Source organism: Micromys minutus, assembly GCF_963924665.1.
Source record: "Micromys minutus genome assembly, chromosome: 29".
In the NCBI taxonomy this organism is placed as follows: Eukaryota; Metazoa; Chordata; class Mammalia; order Rodentia; family Muridae; genus Micromys; species Micromys minutus.
Window position 1 is genome coordinate 11491187 of NC_137964.1, and position 17822 is coordinate 11509008.

The 17822-nt window shown below is 42.3% G+C and overlaps 1 protein-coding gene across 1 annotated transcript; it reads right to left on the bottom strand.

Annotated features, from left to right (window-relative positions):
* Positions 1-11681: 11681 nt before the first annotated feature.
* On the bottom strand, positions 11682-12617 carry LOC308439303 (olfactory receptor 2AE1-like; the record flags this gene model as incomplete). The annotated part of the gene is made up of 1 exon (XM_080941030.1): positions 11682-12617. One exon carries the CDS (start codon positions 12615-12617, stop codon positions 11682-11684), a length of 936 nt encoding a protein of 311 aa, XP_080797156.1.
* Between the last annotated feature and the right edge of the window lie 5205 nt (positions 12618-17822).

The following is a 17822-nucleotide window of genomic DNA, read 5'->3' on the forward strand; positions in this document are numbered from 1 at the left end:
ACTTTCTACCCTAGCAGCTGGCAAAGAGTCATGGACGTGCCCACTTTGATCTTTGAATTCATTTGGTAAGAAATATCGACCGGAAATGGGCCAGTGTTGTCATTATCAAAAAGTGCAAAGGTTATTGCTTGTTATCAGAAACTGGTGTGAAATCATTGGCCTTCATTCTCCTAAAGCATTTCTGTCCTAGTTTGTTCCCTGTCACTGTGGGAAAAGGGAAAAAAAACACTATGACCAAAAACAACTTGGGGAAAGTGTTCATTTTGTATTACAACTTAGAGTCCTTTGTGAAGGGAAATTAAGACAGAAAGTCAAGGTACATATCTGAAGACAGAAACTGCTGCAGAGCCCATGGCTGAATATTGTTCTCTTCTTCCTCCCTGTGGCTTGGTCAGCCTTCTTTATTTTCTTTTCCTGGAGCTAACTCATGTTCTCTGGAAGGGTAGCATGTTCTCTTAAACCACTGAGCCTTCTCTCCAGTCTTTCAGCTTCCTTTCTTATCAAACCTAGAAGCATCTGCCTAGAGATGACACTACCCATTGTGGTCTGGGTCCTCCCACATTAATCATTAATCAAGAATATTCCCCAGCGGAGGTGCCTACAGGCCTTTCTGGAGGAAACAACTTCTTAGCTGTGGTTCCCTCCCCGCGGATATGCCCAGGTGTGTGTCAACTTGTAAAAAGCTAACCAACCTTTGGTCCTTTAGTCCCAGGCTGCTTCAATTACCAAAACATTGAAATTCACCCAAATAAGCACACAAAATCAACCAAAAGGAGCTGAGTCTTAAAAAACAAAAAAAAAAGTAAATACAATTGAGAAATCCTTGGGCAATATAACAAAAAGAAAAGAGGACATCGATTTTAAACATTAGAGATGAAAAGGCAGCATTACAACGGACTCCAAAGAAATCCAGAAGTTCATTAAGAGTTGCAGTGGAAAAACTGTGCTCAGAAAATCTGGATAACCCAGAAGAAATAGAGGACTTCTAAATGCATATCATCCACCAGACACATTACAAGCCATGAGACCTGCCATCAAATCCTGCCATCAGAGAAAAGGAGAAGACCAAAAATGACTTCCTGATTAAAGTTCTGGTCTGGACACTTTAGGAATAGACGGAACATACATGAAAATAATAAAGACAATGCAACAGAACTGTAGCCAACATTATATTAATGGGAGCAAAGTGGGACTATTTCTTCTAACATCAGTTACAAGACAAGAATTTCTATTTTCCCTTCATTTAATGCAATGCTTGAATTCTTGGCTGTAGCAATTACACAAGAAAAAAACACAAAGGGAATTAAAAAAAGAAAAGGGAGATGTCAAACTGTCCCTATTTGGAGGTGACATGATTCTTTACTTAAAATATTCTGCAGAGTCTACAAGAAAACGCTTTAACCCTAATAAATACTCTAGTTACAATATACAAAATCAATATGAGAAAACAATAGCCTTAAGATAACCAACAATGTGCTCTTGAGGAAAGAAATTTAGAAAAGTATCCTTTCAAAATAACCCCCCAGAAATTAAGTATTTTGGGGATATATCTAACCAAAGAAGAAAAATACCTCTACAGTGAAGACGTCAAGACACTGTAAAGGGAGAGATCAAAGTATACAGTGAGCAAAGGTAAAACCTCCCACAGCCTCCTGGATTGGCAGAATAAATAGAGTAAAAATGGCTACACCGTGAAAGATAATATACAGCGTTGATGCCATAGCCATCTTATTTTTAATGTCATTTTCACAGATTTGGGGAAAAAAACAATATAAGCGTTCATAGGGACCCACAAAAGACAATGAATATCCAAAACAATTCTAGAGAGTGCTAACACCCTTGGAGGTATTACAGTATCCAAACTCTGATACATTAATACTACAAACCAATAGTAATAAACACCGTCTGGTATTAACATAAACAGAGACAGAAATCTGATGGAAGAGAATAGAGATCCCAGAAACAAACTGACAAAGCTCCGCCTATTTAATGTTTGACAAATGGAGCAAAGATATATGCTGGGGAAATAACCCATTTGACAGATGGCGCTGGCAAAACCAGGTGTCCAACTGCAGAAGGATAGAGTTAGATCCGTATCTTTTACATTGTACAAAAATACAATTCAAACTTAAAACCTCTAGGAGAAAACATAGGGCACACTCTTTGGGACACTGGAATAGACATCAGTTTTCTGAACAGGACATTAGCAAGACAAGAACTAACCCCAAGTATCAACAGATGGGGCTACACAATTTTTTTTAAAGTTTCTATACATCAAAGGAAACTGTTATCAGAGAAGAAAAGGCAGCACACAGAGTGGAAGAAAATCTTTACGGTTGATAGTACAGACAGGGGCTGATAACTATGACAGGATATACAAAGGACTGCAGAAAGTCAATACTAAATATATAAAACTGTCAATCAACAAACAGGCAGCTAAACTTAACATACGTTTCTGAAGGAAACACAAAATGAACAATAGCTGTTTTTAAAAGTATTTGGTGTCCCTAACCATGGGGACACACAAATCAAAACTAAATGAGTCACCCTAGTCAGAATGGCTATCATCAATAAATTAGACAAGTATTAGAGATATGGGGAGAGAGGAATCTGTGTGGCTGCAGTACAAACTAGCACAACCTTTATGGAAATCACTTCGGAGATTTCTTAAGACGTTAAAACTACGATTACCAAGTGGCACAGCTCTTTTGTCTTTGGACATATATTTGCACCTCCTTGTTTATTGCTGCTTCATATACTTTAGCAAAGAACTGGAAAAGCTTAGCTACCCATAAATAAATAGATGGATGATGAAAAAGTAGTACATGTATAAAACGGAATACTATTCAGCTGTAAAAAATGACATCACAAAATTTGTAGGAAGTGTAAGAACTTAAAATGTATAACAGTAGGTGTGGTCACGCTCCCTCAGAGGGAGAAATAGACCACATGTTCTCTTTAATGTACAGATTCTATCCGAATGCACATGTATGTAAACAAATGTGCATGTGGGTACCATGTAACATATAGAAAGGTTAACAAGAAAAGGTACATACTAGGTGGGAAGGAAGGAGCTGAACTGTGTATAAGGACTGATCACAGGTACAGGACCCTCAAATCATAAAAGAAGATTAAAAGCTAGTTGTCTTTCTAACCTCAGCTCTGTTAGTGATCTTCCAGGGTTTGGCGGTGAAGATGTAGATAACAATATATTTTTATAGCAGCAGTAGAAAGTGTAATGTGAAGCCCCAGGGCTTCAGAATGGCTGTTCTAACTGTAGAAACCTTCACTTAGATGTGTGGACTTTGGGTCTGTTTAACTTTGGGTGTGTGGATTACTTTGCATTTGCAAGTTCTTTACAATAAAGTTTTCATTAGGAAAAAAATAGATATTTAATTTAGAAAATGAAATTTCAGTTTGGTTTGTTTTTTTGTTTTTTTTGTTTTTTGGTTTTTGGTTTTTTGTACAGGGTAAGAGGCAAGGATCAAGTCTTACCCATCAAAGTGGAAAGCCAAACTGGAGAAACAGAGGGAAGTAATAGGAATGAAGGGGAAATAAAAGATGAGATTGACTCAAAATATAATATATGCTTCTATGAGAATGTCTGTGTAACTGTATCAGCTACAACTAGTGTGCATAACAAACATTGTAAAGCACTAAAGCTGCCCCTCCCCCAAAAAAATCCCACAATAACAGAAAAGAAAAAGAAAAGCCATTCACTCTTCCCTAGAGCCATTTGCTAGAAAGGGTGTCTTTTCTCCAATGCGAAATTTATTGTCACCTTTATCAAAAATCAGGTTGGGTGTGCTATGTGCTTGGATCAAAGAGCAAAGGGCACTCTCCAAGAGTCTCGGCTCGTCGTGTCCTGGAATTGGATCAGAGACACAGAGATCGTGATAGAAATATACACAGTGTAATAAGAAAGGAAAGGACCCTCACGAATGGCAGTAGCTCAGAGAGCTGGGAAGGCGGGGCCCACGGCTCAAAGGCCCCTGGACATGAAAGGCCCCCTCCTTTACAGATTATTTACTACATAGTGCTTTCTGGATTTTTGTGGAAGGGTGTGTGTGTGTGTGTGTGTGTGTGTGTGTGTGTGTGTGTGTGTGTTCACATTCCGTTTTGCTGCCTACTGCCTATGGTCAAAGGATGTGGTGATTTGGATGAGAATGGTCCCTGGAGACTCGTATATTTGAATGCTTATTCCACAGTTGGAACTGTTTGGAAAGGTATGTATCCTTATTAGAGGAGGTTTGTCACTAGAGTGGAGTTTATGGTGCCTAAAACCCACACCATTCCAAGTCCTTCTCTCCCTCTCTCCCCCTCCCTCCTTCCTACCCCTCCCTTTCTCCCTCTCTCCTTCTCCCTCTTTCCCTCTCTCCCTCTCTCCCCCTCCCTCCCTCCCTCTCTCCCTCTCCCTCCCTCTCTCACCCTCTCTCCTTCTTCCCCCTCCCTCTCTCCCTCTCTCCCTGCCTCCCTCTTTCCCCTCCCTCTCCCTCCCTCTCTCCCTCCCCCTCCCTCTCTCCCTGTCTCCCTCTTTCCCTCCCTTCCTCTCTGTCTCTCAGATGACAGAGAGTGGAAACCCCACTTGATTCTCAGACATTTCTGTCCCCTTCCTTGACCTCACTATCCAATGTCAGCTGGAGTCATGCTGCCGTGCCCGCTTTATAGGTATTAAAACAGCTTCAGTAACAATCAGCAGCTTTTAACTGTTAATTTTTTAGGTTCTTTTTATTTTATGTATGTGAATGTTTGGCCTCCTGTGTGTACATGTCCAGCAAGCACATGCCTGATGGCCTAGGAAATCGGGAGAGGGCATTAGACATGGCAGAACCAGAGTCACGGGTGGCATTGGAATAACTGGTAGATCTGAGCCACGATGTGGGTGGTGGGAACTAAGCCTGGGTCCTTTGTAAGAGCAACAGGTATTCTTAACTTCTGAGTCATCTCTCCAACCCCAAATACCAACTTTTATGGCCATAAAAACATTGAATATTAACTGCATATGGAAGGAGACATAGAATTCCTCTAGTTGAAACTGGTCGAGATGTGATTCAGTTGATTGAATGCTTGCCTATCCTAAGGCACTGGGTTTGATTCAAGCACTACATACAACCTGGTCTGATGTCACAAACCTGTAATCCTTGGGGAGGTAAAGGATCAGGAGTTCAAGGTTGCCCTTTGCCGCATAGTAAGTTTGAGGCTAACCTGGTATACGTGAGACTCTGACTTTTTAAAAAATGGGGGTTGAATGGTGGCTCAGTCAATAAAATAGCTGCCACACAAGCATCAAGACATGAGTTCAGATGCTCAGAAGATATGAAAAAGCCACATATAGTTGTGAACATGTAGTCCCAGCCTTAGGAAGACAGGCAGGTCTCTGGGGACCTGCCTAACCTAATCAGTAAGCCTGGGATCGAGTGAGAGATGCTGTTCCAAAAACTAAAGATGAAGGATATGAAGAGATGATTTACTGGAATCATCATCATTGTCATCATGGTCATCATCATACAGAATCTCACCATGCAGCCCTGACTGTCCTCAACACTATCATGAAGACCAGAAGGCTGACATCTAACACACAGAGATCCCCTCACCTCTGCCTCCCAAGTGCTGGGATGAGCGACATGGGCCACTACACAGGGCACACTTGCTGTTCTTGAAGAGCATTGGAATCCAGTTTCCACCTCTCCCTGACCTATAACTCCACCCCAGGAGATCTAGAGATTTGGGCCACCTTTGAGCAACTGCATACACACGTGTGCGTACACAGAGACATAAGCATGCAGGTAAGTAATAAGATAATCTTTTAAAATTAAAAGTGGAAAATGGTTGGGACAGGTGACTGACGTCCAGGGACTCTACACACACATGCTCACACATGCACTCACACCTGCACACATACATGTACATACAACACACAGAGCGAGAATTGCTGTGGCGCTCTAAGAGCATATCCTACTCACAAAGATCACTGTAGGAATCAGCTAAATATTCAACATTGAAACAGCAATTTGGTTGAAGTTCACGTTCTTGCCTATGACTCCCCTGTCAGCAGATCCACCCGCGTCTTCTAGAAGCAATCCCCAGTTTCATCCCAGTGGGGACAAATCAAGAGTCACAAGTCAAGCACTGTAAGGGATGGCGTGCAGAAGCTCCCTTGCTATGCTTCCAACCAAAGAACACAGAATACAAGGGAATGCAGAGACCCTCCATGCTAACAACTCAATTAGCTCATTCAAGTTCAAAGCCTTCTTTATCCTTTAAAATGTAAGACCAGGCTAGGGGAAAACCTCAACGAATGAAGTGCTCACCATATAAATTTGAGAATATAAATCAGAACCCCAAAAATCTAAGCACAAAAGGTTATGCCTATAACTCCAGGGGAGACAGAGACAGGAGGCTGGATCCCTTGGAGTTACTGGCCTGTCATTGTAGCCAAATGAGCAAGGTCCAGATCCAGTGAGAAACCCTGCCTCGAAATGTGAGGTGGAGAGCAATTGAGGAAGACACTTGATATTGACTCTTGGCCCCAAACATTCACACACACACACACACACACACTCCAAAAGCTGTTAACCCTTAGAAGACAGACTTGGAATTAATTAATTCTTTTTTCTGTTCTTCTTCTTTTTTTTTAAATGTATTTATTTTATATATGTGAGTACACTGTAGCTGTCTTCAGACACACCAGAAGAGGGCATTAGATCCCATTACAGATGGTTGTGAGCCACCAAGTGGTTGCTGGGAATTGAATTGAGGACCTCTGGAAGAGCAGTCAGTGCTCTAAATCTCTGAGCCATCTCTCCAGCCCCCTTTTCTGTTCTTAATATGGCCTCAGGGATTAAATCTCCCTCCTTTGTCCTTCACTTTTATTCATCTCAATTATCACGTGGGGGATGGGCAGCTCAGCCTCTTATGGGATTCCCAGAGCCCAGGCTTTTGTACTAAAACTGGTAACAAATCAATAAGCATGATTATATTTATGCCTGAGCCAAATACTCTCTTTATTGCTATTAAAAACTGAACTTTGACCTGTTTGGAACACAGAAAAAGACAAACAAAGTCATCAGTGATAAGGTTGTGTGTTTTTAATACCTGCGTGATTAATTTCAGTTCAATGTCCTCTAGCTATCATCGTTCTTGTCTCCAGCCAGGGCTGCATTTGCTGTTACTCATCCATGTCTTATGCCTGGCTGTGAGTCATCTGGCTCCTCTGAGTACTTGTAGCTGCCGGTGAAAAGTAGGCAGTGAATGTGTCAGTAGTCGTCAGAGGTCAGCATGTGCTTCTGGTCCATCGTATCTCCCTTCATGTTGCCAGCTTAGTTCTTACTGCGCATGCTTCTTTGTGTTGAAAGTTATTACCTTACATAGAACAAGGTCCACAAAAGCATTCTTCCTCTTACAGGCTAAGGCCTTACACATTGGCTTAGCCTTAATGCTGCCTGGGCTTTAGTCTCAAGAAATGACTAGGTTATCCCACCCTGTCAGAGTATAGGCCTATAGCTGGACAGGGCAGGGAAAGGTCATATTACATATAATTACATATAATTACAAGACCCTCTTAGCTTAAGTTCTGTTTTTCAGAGCAAAACATGGTTAGTTCCAGAAAAGTTTTACATCTTGTATATGCTTGTAGTTGTGAATGTAGTTGTGTCTGTTTGCACTTGTGTGTGTGTATGTGTGTGTGTGTGTGTGTGTCTGTGTGTGTGTCTGTGTGTCTGTGTGTGTGTCTGTGTGTGTCCATGTGTGTCTATGTCTCTCTCTCTGTGTGTGTGTATGTTGTGTGTGTGTTTGTGTTTGTGTCTGTGTGTGTCTGTGTGTGTGTCTGTGTGTATCTGTGTGTGTCTATGTTGTGTGTGTGTATCTGTGTGTGTCTGTATGTGTATCTTTGTGTGTGTCTGTGTGTGTCTGTGTGTGTGTCTGTGTGTGTGTCTGTCTATCTGTGTGTGTGTGTGTGTGTGTGTGTGTGTGTGTGTGTGTAGAAGAAAGTAAGTTCTCTCACTGTGTGGTTCCCACAGATGGAACTCAGGTCTTCAAACTTGGCCTCAAGTGCCTTTCCCCACTGAGCATAGTAGATCCAAATTTCACAAGCCACAATCTTTTTTTATATATGTCCTATTACCTTGCCTACAAGATGTGAGGGGTAAAGGTAGTACAGAACTTGTGGGAGTAGACAACCAATGACTAAACCAACTTAACACACGTGCCAAGAGCAGAATCCCACATTACAGAGCCTGGAGGAGCAGGGACCAGAGGTGGGAGAGCCTAGAGCCCTGTGGATCCAGCATTTCACAGACAGCCGGGGGGTGATGAAATTCCCTAGTGGGGCCGTCTGGCTTTGGGAGTTGCTAAGATTCCAAGTCTGAACTTGGAGACAAGAATGGAAAAGGTGAAATGGGAAAATAGTGTGTTCAGGATAGCACTACCAAAAAGGGAGCAGGAGGAATGCCAGCCATCCTCAGTACTGTCTCCCGGGAGCTAACATACAGAAGGAATAAAAGATGGGAGGCCTGGAGTGTGCAGAGTCGAGCGGTCTTGATCTGTTTAGTAGGGTTTGTTTTTTGGGTTTTTGGGGGATTTTTTGCTTTTTTGTTTTTTTCTGAATCGGCCACAGGTGGCTGACAGCAGTAAGAAAGCCTAGAGACAGTTTCACCTCTGGTCAGATTACTATTCATCGATGGTGCTAAATTCGTGGAATCCAAAGTGACTGGAGGATAATGTGACTCACAGAGAAGGACAAGTTGAAACAGGAAGGTGGAGCTGGTTCACTTAGGGTTCGCGTGATGAGTGGAGAATTCTGGGCTGTGTCCCAGTAACCGGAAGCAGGGTGATGTAACCCTGGTGGTGACGTGATGATGTAACCCTGGTGGTGACGTGATGATGTAACCCTGGTGGTGACGTGATGATGTAACCCTGGTGGTGACGTGATGATGTAACCCTGGTGGTGACGTGATGATGTAACCCTGGTGGTGACGTGATGATGTAACCCTGGTGGTGACGTGATGATGTAACCCTGGTGGTGACGTGATGATGTAACCCTGGTGGTGACGTGATGATGTAACCCTGGTGGTGACGTGATGATGTAACCCTGGTGGTGACGTGATGATGTAACCCTGGTGGTGACGTAACCACCTTGACATCTTCGGTCTCGAATAAGAAGCGTTATTATTATCCATCTGAGTGCCTCTTACGTGATGACTGTGTGCACATGCACAGCTGAGCAGGAATCCAACATGAAACCGAAGACACAAAATTTAAATGGCAAGTTTTCATCCTCTCAGGGAGTAGGTTACTGGGGCCAGGCTCTTGAGGGGCCATGTTTTCTTTCCTAACTCCTTCTTGTGCCTCTTCCTGGCTGCCATGAGGTAAGCAGCTATTATCCACCACCAATTCCTGACATTACAGACCAAAAACAGGCAGATTCCAAATGACTAGGACTGAAATCCTCACAAAGGGAGTGAAAATGTTTCTTCCTTTCATCTCTCAGCAACAGAAAACTATCTAACAGAAACAGCTGAGAAACAAGATAGTGACTGTCTCCTTATCTAACACTAGGACTCACAAGCTTGTGGAATTGATTTATAGTGGGTAATTAGAAAATATACAAACTCATAGAAGCTGAACAACTTGCCTGCTACATTTCAGTGAGGACCCTCGCCTGCACGTGGCTTCTGTGCTACTGGATGAAAATTGGGTCAGGATAAACATCACGAAGGAAATTTAAAATATTTTACAATTGAGCTAAAGTGAAAATACAGCTGGGAGTGGTGTTGCATACCTGGAGTTCCAGCACTCAGGAGACAGAGGCAGGAGAAGTTTGTGAGTTCAAGACCAGCCTGGTCTATGAATCAAGTCCAGGACACCCAGGGACTGTTAAACATAGAAACCCTGTCTCCAAAAAAGGGGGGGGAGAGAAGGAGGGAGAGAGGAGAGGAAGGAAGGAAGGAAGGAAGGAAGGAAGGAAGGAAGGAAGGAAAGAAGGAAGGAAAAAAGAGAGAAAATACAACATACCCAAACTTATGGGATGTGATAAAAACAATTCTAAGAGACAAGTTCATGGTACCATATACCTACATCAAAACACTACTGAACTTTTGTATCAATAACTTAATGACACACTTGAAAGTTCAAGAAAAATAATACCAAAAAAAGAGTATATAGGAAGAAACAAACTCATGCCTAACATTAGAAAAAAATTTAAATAATACAAAGAATACTATCAAAATGCTATCTGTATACCACAAAACTGGAAAACCTAAAACAAAGATGTGATTTTTAAATTTTTTTTATTTAAATAGAATGATTACTCCCCCATCCCTTTTTTCTCCAACTCCCACCAGCAGCCCTCCCTTAAAATACCCTGCCACCTCTCCCACTCTCACGCTGATAGCATTTCCCTTTTGTTATATTTGTAACATACGTACATTAATAAATACAACCTGTTGAGTCCATTATTGCTGCTTGTCTTTATACAATTTCCAGGCAGCTACACTGCCCTGGACATTTACCCACATGACTGACATTACACCAGGGATTCAAAGACAGCTCAGCACACATAAACATTGTCCACCACATAAGCAAACTAAAAGACAAAAATATCCACATGATCATCTCATAAGATGGGGACATGTCTCTACATAATAAAGACCATTGACAGCAAGCTGACACCAACATCATCTTAAACAGAAAAAGAAAACCCCAAAGCATTTCCGTTAAAATAAGGAACAAGGTAAGCTGTCTGTCTGTCTGTCCACTCTCGCCACACCTATTCAATACAGTACCTGAAGGCTTTTCTATAGCCCATTGTATTTTTGCTTGATATCTGGGGAATCTCGTTGGCCTTTATATGTTTTCTTGGGGGGTTGGTTGGTTGGTTGGTTGGTTGGTTATTTTTGTTTGAATGGATTAATTTTGAGACCAGAACTCACTGTGTACCTAAGGATGACCATGAACTTCTGATCCTCATGAGTTCTGAGATCACAAATGTATACCACCATGTCCAATTCCATGCAATCCTGGAGATCCAGTAGTATTAATGAACACTAAGGAAGCACTCTACCAACTGACCTTCATTCCCTATACTTCCTATCAAAGGGTTTTTTGTTTGTTTGCTTTTTTTTTTTTTTTTTTTTTTTTTTTTTTTGGTTTGGCTTTAGGGTTTGGTTGTACTTTTGCCTTAGCTCTTCAAGAGCTTCATGATAGAAAATAGAAGGCAATACAAAAGAATCTGAAGTCTTAAACCTGTTCAACAGAAGTTAGAAGCTTATTTTGGAAAACCTAAGAAGGGCTCACAGCATGCTTGTAGTGAGAGAACTCCTCCTAGAGGCGAGGGAAGTTTTATGAAGTTAAAAGGTGGATAGGGGGCTGCGTGTGTGTCCATCTGGCCAAGTTTCCTCATTCTGAGAAGAGATTGATTGGTTGCTATGGTTTGGCCAATTTTCAATAACTTGGAACGTTTTATAGAATACTTGATACCATTCTTAAAACCAGAAATTCAGTTTAAAGGTCTATGATGACTGCAATTATTTTATAGGTTGAGATAATGGATGTATCAGAATAGTAGAATTCCACATTATCCATGTTATTTGTGCACTAATCAAAAAAGTATCAAAACTCTACTCGAATCAGCTGAAGGTAAGTACTATTAAAATATACATTCTGGGAAACTACAGTTGTAGTCACTAGGTGAGAAGATCACTCTTCAATATTTTCCTCAGAGCCTTAGCAACATCCTTATTGCGGAGAGTATAAATCAGGGGATTCAGTGTGGGAGTAATGATGCTATAGAACACAGAGCCAGCTTTGTCTTGCAATGGAGTGCGCTGGGACCTGGGCCTCATATAGGAGAATATGCAGGCACCATACCAGAGAGAAACCACAATAAGATGAGAGCTGCACGTGGCAAAAGCATTTCTCTTACTCCCAGCTGAATGCATCTGAATGACGCTGTGGAGAATAAGTCCATATGATGTAGAGACAAGAATGATGGGGAGGAGAAGAAGTATAATGGTGCTGATGTAGGCTGTGTTCTCATACACGGTGATGTCCCCACACACCAGCTGCAAAACAGCTGGATACTCACAGTAGAAGTGGTGGATGATTCTCGACCCACAGAAAGGGAAGCTCATCAAGATGGCCGTGTGGATTAAGGAGTTCACAGATGCACTCAGCCATGACATGACAGCCATCACCACACCCACTCTTCTGCTCATGAGCACAGTGTAGCGTAAAGGGTGGCAGATGGCAACATAGCGGTCGTAGGACATGAGGGCCAGGAGGAGAGACTCTGCACCACCCAGAGACAGATACAGGAAGTGCTGGGTGGCACAGCCCACAAACGAGATGGACTTCTTGCCAGACAGGTAGTTGATAGCCATCTTGGGGATGGTTGTAGAGATATGCATCAGATCCATGAGGGACAGATGGCTGAGCAGGAAGTACATTGGCGTGTGAAGACGAGGGTCAGCGCAGATGAGAAGGATGGTGAGGCCGTTGCCACTCACTGCAGTAAGAAAGACCAACATGATCAAGAGGAAAAGACAGAGGTGGCTGAAGGAGTCATCAAAGAGCCCTTGAAGGATGAAGTCTTCCAGAGAGGTGTCATTCCACCACCACATTCTCCCTTCTCAGCCCCTGAGGGAACACAGAGAGGACGTGGGTGTGGTGCAAGAACTATCACTTCACAATAAGCAGTTTTTTCCTCAGGGGAAAAAAATGCGAAGAAATTTTTTCTCTTTATTTTACATTTTTTAAAATTTTGGTATAGATTCATTTGACATGATAGTGGGTCATGTGTGGACACTTTTGTATAAGTGTATATCTACTTCAAATTGCCCAACCACTCTAATCATCCAAATGATACTTTTAAAAGAAGAAACCTAAAAAAAAAAAAAAAAAAAAAAAAAAAAAAAAAAAAAAACTCTTGAAAATGATCATCACTGTGGGACCCCAGAATATCTACAGGCTATTGAAAGCCCAGCTTGAGAGCTGAGACAATTTCTCCATAAGTATAACATAAGGTACCATGCAAGTCTGACTACCCAAGGTTGATCCCCGAGACTTAGGTGAAAACAGTCAGGTGTGGATGGGGTGTTCTGTGACATGCAGTGTTTTGGACACAGTATGGCTGTTGCACTTGTGAACTCACTGCCGTTATGATTAACTTCACAAGATTGGGCCAACGGGTTCAACCAGCATTCCACCAAAGAGTGTAACCAGACTAGGCTTCAAATGAAAGAGGGGAAGAGGACATGAAGGTAGAAGAAGAACGTGGAGGAAAGAGAGGAAGGAGTCAGCGTGGGTATGATTGAGATGCATTGTCCACACACATGGAATTGTCACAAAAGGAAGTTGGTGTTTCTACCTCCTTCTTTTCATCAAAGATTAGCAAGTTTTGGTTCTATACAAGATAGTCATGTATTTCATATTGTTCTTATGCCGAAGTCAAGTAAAGTTTAAGGCAGTGATTGGTGACCTCCAACTGTAAAAGTATTCTTGTTGCTACCTCAGAACTGTAATTTAGCTACTGTTAGGAATCATACTATAAGTATTTTTATCCCAACCCACAGGTTGAGAACTGGTGGTTTAAAGAAAAACGTGAGTGGTAAGATAAAACATAACAAAGAAGCTACAGCCATGCTCCCAGACAATGAGCCAGAGCTATCTCCTGGATATATTTGTACCCATCGGATTGTGAGCTACGGACCGGAGAAACTAGGATATTGTAGCATTTCATCAGCCAAGGGTTCCTATCTCTACTTTATCCAGCTCTCATCTGAATCCTAATAATATTGGCTACTTAATTTTCATAGTGAAGTATGGCTCAAAAAAGAGAGAAAAATATAAATTGGTCTTAAGAGTATTACCCTATCTTTATTTGCTTTCCCCCCCTCTCCCTATGATTGTATAGCAATTTTCTCCTAACTGAAACACCATCTCCATGACAGAGAGACGAACTCGGGAAGTCAACAATTTCACACAACTAGGAGCTGAAACTTGTAAGAGTCTTGAGAGTCCCTTCCCAAGGACGGAGAAACAGCAAACAATTGCTGGGCCAGAAGACTCTGACCAGCCAAGCTGCTAAGATGAAACTCTCCTACCACTGGGGCAGCCTGCAGGTCATGCAGAGAGCTTCAGGAATCTTCACAAGTGTTGGGATGACTTTTATGGTGTCCATCTGCTAATGCCAGTAGCCACTCTCCACACTCCAATAACTCACTGGCTCACCAAACTGACCCTCGTATAATCATTGCTTTGGTCTGTCATGGGTTCTGGAGTGAGTAGACACTATGTATGTCATGTCTCCCTGGGGAAAAGTCTCACACGACACTTACAAAAGATCTTCTAAGATCACCATGCAGTCCAGATTGTTTATACTTTCAAGCAAAGTACCAAATGCACTCTTCAGAGTGTAACTTAATGGATGAAGAGTCGTATGTCTTATGCTATTTGCTAATGAAGACAGCTCAGTGACTATCAACGTCACTTCAGTCTCATCCTATGTGGATTAACATACAAACCTTAAGTCCAGAAGGTGGTTTATTGGTTGAAGGACCCAAATTCAATCCCAGGGTCCAAATGATGGGAGAAAAAAAATGAACTCTTACACATTGTTCTCTGACTTCCATACACAAATCACAGGCATGTCATGCAGACATACACATATATGCATAAATTAATACATACATGCAGCAATTTTTAGAGACATGCAGTTCTTCCATGCTGCCTCTAATTATTTCTGCAGTTGAGAGATCTACACACATACATACTTAGCCATTTGTTTCTCAATCTCATTCTTCATTCTTGTCCATCCAATGGTCTCAGGGTACCCATGTCAGAAGCACATCATCAGCTGTGTCTTTGCTTTATTTCTCCCTTAGAAGTTTCCTAACGTTTTCCCATTCTTCTTCTAACCTTTCAAAGACCTTTTTCTCTGCCTTCTCAGGAGGCTGTGTCACCTCAGTAACAACACCCTGTGACACAGGGGATAACTGACAATGGCCAAATTGCTAATAAAAGTTTCTAGGATACCACAAGCCTAACGTTATCACATACCCAGAATTTTCCCAGCAGATACATATACTCAGAACAAACATATGTGTGCAATGTAGTTAGCAAGAGTGTCCACACTGACACATACATTGGCTACTATAGCCCACTAACAAGTCTTTCCTCAAGTGTACACCACACTTTCGTCCCTTCCACTAGAGATCTTCAACAGCGAGTGGAGTTGCAGTAACTATTCCAGTAGCAGCATGACCAGGAGCGGCAAACATGATTCTGTAGCGTTTCCACGGCCTGCGTTTACATTCTGAAACCTCCCAGCAAACAGCAGGACAGTCCTGCTCACATCTGTATCCTTATCGGCCTCTTGGCAGGATGGACTGAGCAACAGGGTGGTTGGGCAACACAGCCCTGCAGAACGTTCTCCCTGACTCTGAACCTCTATTTCAGTCACCTTTCTAGCACAGCTCAAGAATTTGGGCAACAGGAATATGCAGGGATATGACACAGTTTCAGTTATCACAGTCCCAAAGCTAAGAAAAAAAAATATGGTTTGGATTTCCCTGCTGCTTTGGAGAACTAAAGCTCTCTCATTATAGATATCCTCTCCTTCTGTTATTAAAGTTGAATTTGGTGTTTCCAGTCAAGAAGCCTCTTTCTGACTGTACAACTAACTAAACTAACTAAAGACACATATGGACTTGCCCTGGCATGAGTCAGTCATGAGGGAAGGAGAGAAATGAAACCACTCCGAGCCCAGAGGACATCTGACAGCTGAGCTAATCTGACATCACTGAATTGACAGCACAGGGACTTTCCTACATAACACACACCCTGAACATCTCTTAGGAACACTTAGCACAGACACCGGCTATTATGTGCCCGGCCCATTGAGATTAAGTCCGTAATACCTTATTTACTTGGAGTTTGTTTGTGGAGTCAGAGGAATAAGATATCTGGGAACAGTTTACCCTGGGGATAATGCAGGAATATTCTCACTAGGGATCAATTAACCATGATGAACCATTACTAGAGTCAAGTTTTCTTGTTTTGAAAGACGAATCTTTCTTGCCTCTTCCCGTCCAACCCTATTGACAAAATCTAAACAAACATCTAAGAAGAAGGGTGTCCCAGGAGTGCCAAGAGGCAAACCAAGCACTGGTCTTTGTATTGAAAGACCCAAGAGAATCAATCAGTCTCTATGCCTGCAAGCCACGATGCTGGTGGATACTGCTCAGCTGTAAGCCATCCTGTGGGAGGGAAGGAGCTTTGGCTGTAAGTCAGTCTATTAGACAGGCTCAGAGGTCTCCATCCTGAGTGGCTATAAACTTCAGAGGAAAGGTGGAGTGCTTGGCAATTAGCCAACCACAGGTTGTTAACTCTTATTTTTCATAAGAATGTACTAGGTGACTGAACTCCATTCTCCCCACAGATGACAGTAACCTGAACACCGTATCCTCCACAACCCAACCTTACAGCTCCTCAAACTTGTTTGCAGGACAATTTCTGAAAGCAAGTTGGCCTCAGTATGATGCCCAGCCCGTAATGTAAAAGCATGTCCTAGATATCCAAGTACAGAGGAGAAATGAGGGCAAGAAGACATCTGTAATTTGCCAGCGAGCTGGCCAAGCTCAATTGGTGGGCTCTAGGCTCTGTGAAAGATCTGTCTCAAGTGACTAATAAAGACACCAAATGCCTTTATTGATAACAACAAGGAAACAGTGTCTTCCAGACACAACAGAAATTAAGCACACAGAGTCTATGCCAGCATGTGTTGGGCCTGCACAGATTCAAGCCAGATGGGGTTCTGGACCTGTGGGGGAAGTAACATGGGTTCTCATTCCTACACAAAAAGCAACCTGGAACTGCAAAATAAAATGTAGTTATCTCTACTTGAGTCTTATTGGGTATATAAACCACACTTGAAAGCAGACCCCATGCCCAGCAGCAGATGACCAACATAACATGAACTCAGTGGCAGATTGGTAGACTTCTTGTCTCATATTGCTCTATCTGTGCATTTGTCCTGATGGTCTTTTGCTTCTATACTTCTGGTTTGTTGTTTTTATGAAATTTGGGGTGTGTGTGTGTGCGTGTGCCCGCACGTGTGCCGTACTTAGGGTTTTACTGCTATAAACAGACACCATGACCAAGGCAAGACTTATAAAGGACAACATTTAATTGGAGCTGGCTTACAGGTTCAGAGGCTCAGTACATTATCATCAAGGCAGGAACATGGCAGCATTCAAGTAGTCATGGTACAGGAGGAACTGAGAGTTCTACATCTTCATCTGAAGGCAGAATACTGACTTCCAGGCAGCTAGGGTGAAGTTCTTAAGCCCATGCCCACAGTGACACACTTACTCTAACAAGGCCACACCTCCTAATAGTGCCACTCCCTGGGTCAAGCATATACAAGCTATTACAGTGTTCATGTAAATATATCTACATATATATAAATCACTTTTATTTATCATTGGGGGACACGTGCATGAGTTTGTTTGCTCATGTGCACTCATGTGCATGCAAGTACACATGAAAGCCAGAGGTCAGAGGTCAACATCACGTGTCTTCTGCAATCACTCTCCGACATAGTTTTAGATAAACCTGTAGCTTGCTGATTTGTCTAGATTGACTGGCCAGCAAGCCTAAGGATCCTCTTATCTACACAGACACACACACACACACACACACACAGACACACACACACAGACACACACACACAGACACACACATACAGAACTGCACCAGTATCCACACCACACCTTTTTGTACACTGGTTCTGGATGGTTGGACTCATATCCTCACACTTACTCAAC